The sequence below is a fragment of the Hordeum vulgare genome, chromosome 1H (genome assembly GCF_904849725.1).
Source record: "Hordeum vulgare subsp. vulgare chromosome 1H, MorexV3_pseudomolecules_assembly, whole genome shotgun sequence".
Classification (NCBI taxonomy): Eukaryota; Viridiplantae; Streptophyta; class Magnoliopsida; order Poales; family Poaceae; genus Hordeum; species Hordeum vulgare.
In genome coordinates this window covers 333,361,677-333,372,535 of record NC_058518.1, presented here as the reverse complement: position 1 = coordinate 333,372,535, position 10,859 = coordinate 333,361,677, and the positions used below count along the sequence as shown (strand labels likewise).

Here is a 10,859-nt window from a genome sequence, read left to right as displayed (position 1 = left end):
CATGATATGAAGTGTTGGAGCCACACTTGAGGTTCCTCATTTATTTTTTCCTCCTCGATCGCAGTTAGCAACTTGAACCTTTCATGCATGTGTGTCATTGATAAAATATGCATGTGTGTTGTTCATTGTTTAATTTCTATTGTTTATAGCTAGTTAGTTTAACAAATGCATGATGGTTAATTATATATTTTATATTATAATAATGCAGATGAATCGGCAATGGATGTACGGTAACCGACTCTCCCGCGAGTTCACTACGGGTTTGAAAGATTTCCTCGTAGTGGCTAATGCGAACAAGCAGAAGGGTTTTGTTATCTGTCCATGTGTTGACTGTAAGAATCAGAAGGGTTACTCTTCCTCAAGAGAAGTTCACCTGCACCTGCTTCGGCACGGTTTCATGCCAAGCTATAATTGTTGGACCAAGCATGGAGAAAGAGGGGTTATAATGGAAGAAGATGAAGAAGGGGATGATTTCATCGATGAAAGCTATCTTGCTCATTTCGGTGATACTTTCATGGAGGATGTTGAAGGTGAAGGGGAAGGTGAAGGGGAAGGTGAAGGTGAAGAAGAGGCACGTGATGAGACCGTTGATGATCTTGGTCGGACCATTGCTGATGCACGGAGACGCTGCGAAACTGAAAAGGAGAGGGAGAATTTGGATCGCATGTTAGAGGATCACAGAAAGTCGTTGTACCCCGGATGCGATGATGGTCTGAAAAAGCTGGGCTGCACACTGGATTTGCTGAAATGGAAAGCACAGGCAGGTGTAGCTGACTCGGGATTTGAAAACTTGCTGAAAATGTTGAAGAATATGTTTCCAAAGAATAACGAGTTGCCCGCCAGTACGTACGAAGCAAAGAAAGTTGTCTACCCTCTAGGTTTAGAGGTTCTGAAGATACATGCATGCATCAACGACTGCATCCTCTACCGCGGTGAATACGAGAATTTGAATGAATGCCCGATATGCACTGCATTGCGTTATAAGATCAGAGGCGATGACCCTGGTGACGATGTTGAGGGCGAGAAACCCAGGAAGAGGGTTCCCGCCAAGGTGATGTGGTATGCTCCTATAATACCACGGTTGAAACGTCTGTTCAGGAACAAAGAGCATGCCAAGTTGTTGCGATGGCACAAAGAGGACCGTAAGTCGGACGGGGAGTTGAGACACACCGCAGATGGAACGCAATGGAGAAAGATCGACAGAGAGTTCAAAGATTTTGCAGCTGACGCAAGGAACATAAGATTTGGTCTAAGTACAGATGGCATGAATCCTTTTGGCGAGCAGAGCTCCAGCCATAGCACCTGGCCCGTGACTCTATGCATCTACAACCTTCCTCCTTGGTTGTGCATGAAGCGGAAGTTCATTATGATGCCAGTGCTCATCCAAGGTCCGAAGCAACCCGGCAACGACATCGATGTGTACCTAAGGCCATTAGTTGATGAACTTTTACAGCTGTGGGGCAGACCTGGTGTCCGTGTGTGGGATGAGCACAAAGAAGAGGAATTTGACCTACGAGCGTTGCTTTTCGTAACCATCAACGATTGGCCTGCTCTTAGTAACCTTTCGGGACTGTCAAATAAGGGATACAATGCATGCACGCACTGCTTACATGAGACTGAAAGTGTACATTTGCCAAATTGTAAGAAGAACGTGTACCTTGGGCATCGTCGATTTCTTCCGAAAATTCATCCAGTAAGAAAGAAAGGCAAGCATTACAACGGCAAGGCAGATCACCGGCCGAAGCCTGCGGAACGCACTGGTGCTGAGGTATTTGATATGGTCAAGGATTTGAAAGTCATCTTTGGAAAGGGTCCTGGCGGACAATCAGTTCCGAAGGGAGCTGACGGGCACGCAGCCATGTGGAAGAAGAAATCTATATTCTGGGAGCTAGAATATTGGAAAGTCCTAGAAGTCCGCTCTGCAATCGACGTGATGCACGTTACGAAGAATATTTGCGTGAACCTCCTAAGCTTCTTGGGCGTGTATGGGAAGACAAATGATACAAAGGAAGCACGGCAGGACCAGCAACGTTTGAAAGACCCTGATGACCGGCATCCGGAATGGTTTCAAGGTCGTGCCAGCTACGCTCTGACCAAAGAAGAGAAGGTCATCTTTTTTGAATGCCTGAGCAGTATGAAGGTCCCGTCTGGATTCTCGTCCAATATAAAGGGAATAATAAACATGGCGGAGAAAAAGTTCCAAAACCTGAAGTCTCACGACTGCCACGTGATTATGACGCAATTGCTTCCGATTGCTTTGAGGGGGCTCCTGCTGGAAAATGTTCGAGTAGCCATTGTGAAGCTATGTGCATTCCTCAATGCAATCTCTCAAAAGGTAATCAATCCAGAAGTTCTACCACAGTTACAGAACGATGTGATCCAATGTCTTGTCAATTTCGAGTTGGTGTTCCCGCCATCCTTCTTCAATATTATGACGCACCTCTTGGTTCACCTAGTCGAAGAGATTTTCATTCTCGGTCCTGTATTTCTACACAATATGTTCCCCTTCGAGAGGTTCATGGGAGTATTAAAGAAATATGTTCGTAACCGTGCTAGGCCAGAAGGAAGCATCGCCAAGGGCTATGGAAATGAGGAGGTAATTGAGTTTTGTGTTGACTTTGTTCCTGACCTTAAGCCGATTGGTCTTCCTCGATCGCGGCACGAGGGAAGACTAAGTGGAAAAGGCACGATCGGAAGGAAATCAACGATATGTATGGACGGCCATTCTCTGACTGAAGCACACCACACTATACTGACCAATTCCAGCTTGGTGGCTCCGTACTTTGAGAAACACAAGAATATTTTACGCTCGGACAACCCGGGGAAGCCTGAATCCTGGATTAGGAAGGCCCACATGGAGACTTTCGGCAGTTGGTTGAGAAAACATTTAATGAATGACAATGATGTTGTAGATCAGCTGTACATGTTGGCCAAGACACCATCTTCGACTATAATGACTTTCCAAGGGTACGAGATAAATGGGAATACATTTTACACGATCGCCCAAGATAAAAAGAGCACCAACCAAAACAGTGGTGTCCGCTTTGATGCAGCAACCGAGAATGGACAAAAGGTCACATATTATGGTTACATAGAGGAGATATGGGAACTTGACTATGGACCCTCCTTTAAGGTCCCTTTGTTCCGGTGCAAATGGTTCAAGCTAACAGGAGGTGGGGTAAAGGTGGACCAGCAATACGGAATGACAATGGTGGATTTCAACAATCTTGGTTACCTTGACGAACCATTCGTCCTAGCGAAAGATGTCGCTCAGGTTTTCTATGTGAAGGACATGAGTAGCAAACCGAGGAAACGGAAAGATAAGAAAACGATCAGTACATCATGCGATGATCCAAAGCGCCACATTGTTCTTTCAGGGAAAAGAAACATCGTGGGAGTGGAGGACAAGACAGACATGTCAGAAGATTATAATATGTTTGCTGAAATTCCACCCTTCAAAGTGAACACCGACCCAAGCATTAAGTTAAATGATGAGGATGCTCCATGGATACGGCACAATCGTAAGCAAGCAGGGATTTTGAAAAAGAAAAGTATTTTGAAAAATACCTTTAGTCGCGGTTGGCCTGGCCAACCGCGACTAAAGGTCGTTGCGCGCGGGAACGCAAAAACCCGCCAAAAAACCCTTTAGTCGCGGTTGGTCTGGCCAACCGCGACTAAAGGTTACCCTTTAGTCGCGGGTCGCCTCCCCAACCGCGACTAAAGGGGGGGGGCTATAAATACAAGGGCCCGAACCGTCGCCTCCATTTCTCGTCTTCTCCGATCTCTGCCGCGCCGAAGGCCTGCCGCCGTCGCCCTCGCCCTCGACGCCGCCCGCCGTCGCCCTCGCCGCCCGCCGTCGCCCTCTCCCTCGACGCCGCCCGCCGTCGCCCTCACCCTCGACGCCGCCCCCTCTCGCCCACGTACGGCGCCGCCGGCCGCTATCACCGGCCTCCCTCGCCCACCGCGCGCGCGCCGCCTCGCTCGCCCGCCCTCAACGCCGCCGGCCGGCCGGTACTGCCGCGCGCGCACGCGCGCGCCTCTCTCAGTTCTTAGAATTTGTAAAAACTACGGAAAAAAGTTTGTAAAAACTACGGAAAAAAGTTTGTAAAAACTACTTGTAAAGGTTTTGCATTTTTTGTAGCTTTCAATGGTATATTATTTGCCCCATTGTGATAAAATTTGTAAAAACTACGGAAAAAAGTTCTTAGACATTTTAAAACTGACTTAAAACCGTACGGAATTAAAAAAACAAACAACATATAAAATTTTCGTATTTTTTCAACCTTTCCAATGCTATATCATTTGCTCCATTACAGCAAACCATTGAGAAATTAACATCTATATTATTTGCGTCGATCTGGCTAGCCATTTTCAAATAAGCTTTCCAACCTTTTAAACCGTTCACAGTTGGAAGAAACTTTTTGTATGAAAAACTGTGCATTTCCATAACGCCTCCCTCTCCGTGACGCCGTCGTCTGCCGCCCCGTCTCGCGCTCTACCGCGACACCCTCTCCCACCCCTTCCTCGCCCCCTCCTTTTGCCACCACCCTTTCGCCACCGCCACCGCCACCGCCCCCCTTCTTCACTTAATTAATTTGTTTTTACTACATGTTTTCAGGACTGACATAATGGCGGACGATAGATCTGACCCGATTATGGACAACTATGATCCGGACGGTGAAGCACATATGTTCGGCATCATAAACGGCGATATTCTATATGTGCCGACCGAACAAGAAGAAGATGATATCTCTTCTTATCTGAACCTTGACGGTGAAGATGAAGGGCGCCGTCAGCAAGATGATGCCGAACAAACGTCGATAAACGACGATCTTCAAATGGAAGTAGCAACCACCTCCGGCGCCGAGGTATATATATACATTGAGCCTCTGGTGATACAAACTAACTGATTTGAATAAATATGTGTGTACTAACGCGCGCGACTCTCTTTCTTATTTTAGCCCTCGGCCGGATCGTCGAAACAATCGAGTACGTTGTCAAAGCGTGGCGCAACCAAGACGATGAAACAAGGAGAAACATGCACCATCGAGGTTGTCGACAGTGCAACCGGCAGGCCGCTGGAGCCCCGCAAGAACGCCACCAAGTTTGTCGGCCAATGCGGAGCCGTTGTTAGAGACAACGTCTCGATCACCGTCGAGGAGTGGAATAAGCCAAAGAAGGCACGAATTGCTGGTTTCACTTTTGTCGATAAGAGAACAAAAAAAGATTGCTTCAAGAAGCTTGTGGAACATTTCGTTCTACCTCCGGAATACAACAAATTCGATGAGGAGGGTAACAAGATTGAGGAAAACAAGGAGAGGAGGAGGCTAGTCAAACAGTTCGCTCTTCATAAGATGGCCGACGCATTCCGGAAATTCAAGCAAAATCTAGCCCATGACTTTGTCAAGCAGAACAAGACTCCGGATTTCAAAGGACAATATGAGAAACTGAAACATGATTGGCCAGAATTTGTGAAGCAAAAGAAATCGGAGCAGTTCATTCAAATATCGAAAAAAATAAGGAAAATGCGGCTAAGAAGGAGTACAATCATATTATGGGGCCAGGAGGGTATCGCATTTGGGTGCCTAGGTTGGAGAAGATGGAGAACGAGCTGAGGGCGCGAGGAATCCGTCCAGGTACGGAGGGATGGGACCCAAGGGCCAAAAGCTGGTGGTACGGGCATGGGGGAACGCTGAACCCGGAGACAGGGGAGTGTGTTTACCGGGGCAAATTAATTAAACCCACCCAAGCCCTTATTGACGCAATGAGGGATGCTCAAGAGGGGAAGATCAAGTTCAACAGAGAGAACGACGCGCTGACAAAAGCCCTCGGGAATCCTGAACACGGAGGACGTGTACGAGGCATGGGGCACATTCCGTGGAAAATAGGGTTCCCCCAGAACGATGACCCGTACGGTTACAGAAGCCGTAAGAGAAAGATGGATCGGGAAGCAGATGTTGTGGCGTGGTTGGCATCGGAAATGGATGTGATGAAGAAAACCGTGAGTGTACTATTAGCCGAAAGAGATGTAGCTCGGGCGCAGCATGAAGATCATCCAGCGGATCTCGGAAGCCAGCAGCGGAGAAGCAGCGTGGCTTCCACGGAGGCCCCACCGGCTGGTGCAGATGCACCGACGATTGAAATTACTGCACCGGAGCCTCTGGTGGTCGAAATTACTGCACCGGAGCCTCCTCGCTACCCCGTGGACGATATAAAGGAGATGAAAGAATGTCATCTGTATTATCCTATCGGGAACATGTCCATGAAGGTAGCCATCGGCAGTGCTTTACCATGTTTACCTGGAGCACTCCACCACAACAACCCCATTCAAGATGGCCATGCTCGTGTCACGGTGGAGGACATAGTCCAAGGGTTTGAGGACCTGGAGATTGACATTGCTACACCTGAAGGGGAGAAAAGACTTGGAGATGTCAAGCGCCATTTCATTCTATGGCAAAAGAAGTTTATCAAGTTTCCAGGCGAGGCGCCAAGGACAACAAGTCCACCCCCTACGGTGGTGGTGGTGGTGGTGGCGGTGGTGGTGGTGGTGGTGGTGGTGGTGGCGGTTCACCTACACCTCCGTCACGTCAGCCGACGCCCCCCAGTCCACAATGTCCGGCGGGTGATCAGACGCCGCCCCCAAGTCCTCGTCCGGCGGGTGATCAGACGCCGCCCCCCAATCCACCTCCGGCAAAGAAGCAGAAGCAGTCCTGGATTATTAACCCGGACCCTTATGTACCTAAGACCACAAAGGTACCGGAGCCATCACTGAAGCCTCTCCCCACAAGGCCTTGGGAACGTAGTGCCAAGGAAACTGCCGCGGCCGCGGCTGCTGATCATGAGAAATGGAAGGCGGACTGCAAGAAGAAAAGAGAGCCCGAGCCCAAGCCAGTATTTTCTGATGAGCAAAAGAAGTGGGCTAAGTCATTTTTGAGCACACCGTCCCAAGCCGCGAAGAATCTGCCTGACGACTATGCACGTGAACTTCGTAGGCAGGCACTCATGTTGAAGGAGAAGAAAGAGCGGGCGGAGAACCAGGAGAACAAAGACTTGGAGGAGGCCGAGAAAACGGAATTAGAAAGTAAAAAAAAGCGGGAAACGAGTTGCCCAGCTCGGGGAACAAAGTAAACAATCGATTGCCCCGCTTATAGTGAAAGCCGCCGGTCCGGATGACCCCGATATCATAGCAGCTGCGGCAGCACATGGATTGACTGTAACGAGTGCCAGAGAACAAGCGGCCAACTTAGGTATTACTCTTCGTGAACTGTTAGGCCTTGATGAGGCGCCAGTGAAGGAGGTAGTAATTACATATGTGAAGAATGGGCCTCTCGTCGAGCCTGCGCAGGAAGAGGATCTACCTCCACAAATGAAAGGTCTGCTGAAATGGTACAAGGGTTACATAAAAAATAAAAACGCCAAAGAATATATTTATGCGGAAGTTAGATATGAGCATCACTTCAAACATTACTATGTACAAATTCATCTGAGTGAATTGTTCCAGCTTTTCAATCTGCGCGAGCTCGACAAATCTATCATGAGTTGCTACGTTCTGTAAGTGATTTATTTCTACCCCATCTCGTTCATATTGCCTGCACTATATATATGTCCTAACTATATTGTTGTGTCCGCTATTATACATGCAGAATGAAGATTAAGGAATGCAGAGTAGGGAACATCCATGATGTTGGGTTCATTGACCCACACATCGTTAATGGATATGTGTTGGAGCATCACCCCGCCGACATGGAGGCAGACCTGTGGCAGTTTCTTACAAAGCAGGAACTCAAAAGTGATATTCTATTTCCTTACCATTTTGGGTGAGTGTTTCTGTCTTGAGCACATTCTCTTTTGTTTACTCCATGCATGGTATGTGGCCGGCTAATCGATGAGTTATGCATGATGTACTGTGCATGTATCGTGTCCGCAGGTTCCACTGGATTCTGCTAGTAATTAAAGTTGACACCTCAGAATGTCTCGTCCACGACTCTCTGAATATGGATCCAAAGCTTTGGGGCGGCATGAGAAGAATGCTGCAGAAGTAATTATTTTCATTCATTTGCGCTCTATATCGATCAGCCTATTTCGTTCATTTCCTAATATCAAGTAACTAATAACTCTCTTGTTCATTTAATTTTCTTTGCCTCGTAGGGTTTGGAGACGGTTCGTAGATACAAAGGTCGGTGAATTCAAAAAAGAGCTAGAATTCAAAAGGTCAAAGGCTAAGAATGGTGGGGATATTCAGCCAGCGGGGACCAATCTATGTGGATACTATGTCTGTGAGATGATCCGGAGATACACCTCTGAGCGGGTTCCGAGTGATACCAATGCTCAGAGGAATAACCTCCGGATGATGCTTAGTCCAGAAGCTCGCTTCCGACCACTTCAAGAGGAACTAGCTGGATGGTTCAGGAGGGAAGTCCTCCATCCTAAAGGAGAACACCATTACGAGGACGTAGAACTTTATATGCATTAAATTATGTATGGAAACTTGTTCAAAATTGTATATGGTCATCCGATGATATTGAATATATATTGTATATTCCTCTTGAATTCTTTTTGGTTCTAATTTCAAATTTGTTTGAAATTGTACATTCATATGCATGTATGTAGTACCGTAGAATATGTGAAACTCCTTCAAAATTAAAATAAAGCACAAAAGAAATAAAACAATACAAATTAAACAGAAAACAGGTTTAGGGGGGGGGGCTACCTAAACCTGCGGCGGCCTTTAGTCGCGGTTGGCCAGAAGAACCGCGACTAAAGGTCCTCCGCCCCGACGGCCGCCTGGCGCCCACGTGGACGGGCCTTTAGTTGCGGTTCTTAAGCAACCGCGACTAAGGGGGGCCTTTAGTCGCGCCTATTTGGTCGCGGTTGCGCAACCGCGACTAATGGCAGTTGCGAACCGCGACCAAAGGCCCTTTTTCCACCAGTGTTGACATGCATGATACTACCTATGATACTCCCATTACGGTCATCCTAAAATTATATCTTAGCTAACATATAATCCTTGCACGGGCCATAAGCAAAAAATGATTCTCACCTAATCATATGCATGCATTATCCTAAATTATTGAATGTAGATACAAGAGTGGAGCGTTTTGTAGGCCAAGCTGCCTGGCTCTCGAAATCTGTGTCATACATTGTAAGGTTGTGATGTGTGCTGCCTGCCATTCCAAAACTTATACGGTGAGAGTTAATTAAGAATACATCGGTGCCATTGGCTTGAGTGCTATTTTTGTACATGGGCCTCCGGTTGGTGGGTGGTCCAGGGACATCGATAAATGTGATGGGCCCATGTGATATTACAGATGGCTTTGCATTTACTTGGATACGTACAAGAGGAGCAGAAGGTCATCCTTTAGACCGGTCATCCTCTTCCCCCTGCGTATGGACGGTATAGAATTCTTCGAAGAGGAAGACACAGGGCCATGTTCTTGCAGAGCTCTCGTTTTTTGTTTCTTGTTCTACTTCTGGGAATGGTTTTGGCGTGTTATGAAGGGGAGGGACCGTGTTTGCTCCTGTAGATGACTAACTGCTCTAGTATGATTCGTTCCTAAAAAATGGATCTGACGAGGTGATCATTTGGATTTGGGTGCAGTTTTATTCCTAGATTAGATGTGGGAAGTATCCTATGGGGTGCAGTGGCTGCAGTGGAGTCGCTAGTTGGCAAAATTGGTAATTTTGACCCGTGGGTTAAAAGAACTCGTAAACTGAACCCTCTACAGAAAAAATTCACCGAGTTGACCTTTTGTGTGGCGCTCGATGCCTAGACACCACACTATACTTTGTGACGTCCAAGACGTCGGCACCACACTCCCATCCACGCTGGCGCTGGAGGCCCCATCCCCGACAGTGTGACGCCTAATGCTTAGGCGTTGCACATTGGTAGTGTGGCGTCGAGCCCTTAGACGCCACACCTTCAGTTTTCCAGCCATGGGCCGACCTCCTCCCCCACCCCCTCCTCATTCACCCCCTTCACCAGAGTCTTCACAGCTCGAGTTGAAGTCGCCCACTTCCTTAAATCCCTCTACAAATCAACAGATTTGAAGGTTTGGTCCGGGCATTTCGTGTCCAATCCCTCCCATAAGGTAATTCCCCCGATCCCGTCCTTCCCATCCCAAAAAAAAATCTCATTTGGTGACTTTTTTGCAAATGTGAGGAAACCCTAGTTCTTCATGAAATTTGAGATGTATATGATATTGTTGCATTTGTTTGTATGTTAGGATAATGGGTATGATGGGGTTAGGATTAGGGTTGTTTGGATGTTTGGATTATGGTTTGTGTTAGGGTTAGGGGTAAGATGGGGTTAGGATTATGTATGTTTGGATGTTAGGAATAGGTTTTATTTTTATTAAGCAGATTTTGTAGTATTTGGATGACCGCTTATAGAAAATATTGTATGTTGTGTTGTTTAGGGATGGGAAGAACATGTGTTTATGTTCATCACATGGACAAGGATGCCTTTTTAAAAGGCAATATTGATCCGGACCCGGATGAGCTTGACATGGTGTTCGATATCTGTCCTAGCTATGCTGAATTGTTGGAACAAGTCCGTAAGGATTTGAATTGGATGGACCCAAGTGATGTTGTTGAGTTTGATGGTAGGCATAATGTGGGATTCGGAATGCACATTCTTTAGAAGACCATGCGTGTCAACTCCGAGCAATGCTGGCTTGCATACAAGGATACGGTGGCCGAATCACTAGACAAGGCTCTAGAGTTATTTGCCATAAAAATAAATGTTCCTAACTTGCACTTGGATTTGAACCGGGTTGCCTCTCCGATTGGTGAAGCAATTCCTCCACGCATCAATGAAGAGGCCAACATTAAACCTGTTTCAGCACAACAATCGAGTATCC

At 47.1% G+C, this 10,859-nt stretch overlaps 1 protein-coding gene across 1 annotated transcript; it reads left to right on the top strand.

Annotated features, from left to right (window-relative positions):
* Positions 1-223: 223 nt before the first annotated feature.
* LOC123410451 lies at positions 224-3,508 on the top strand (the record flags this gene model as incomplete). The annotated part of the gene is made up of 3 exons (XM_045103400.1): positions 224-1,912; positions 2,027-2,271; positions 2,557-3,508. Coding segments are annotated over exons 1-3 (2,886 nt in total), but the record flags the coding sequence as incomplete, so codon positions are not given.
* Between the last annotated feature and the right edge of the window lie 7,351 nt (positions 3,509-10,859).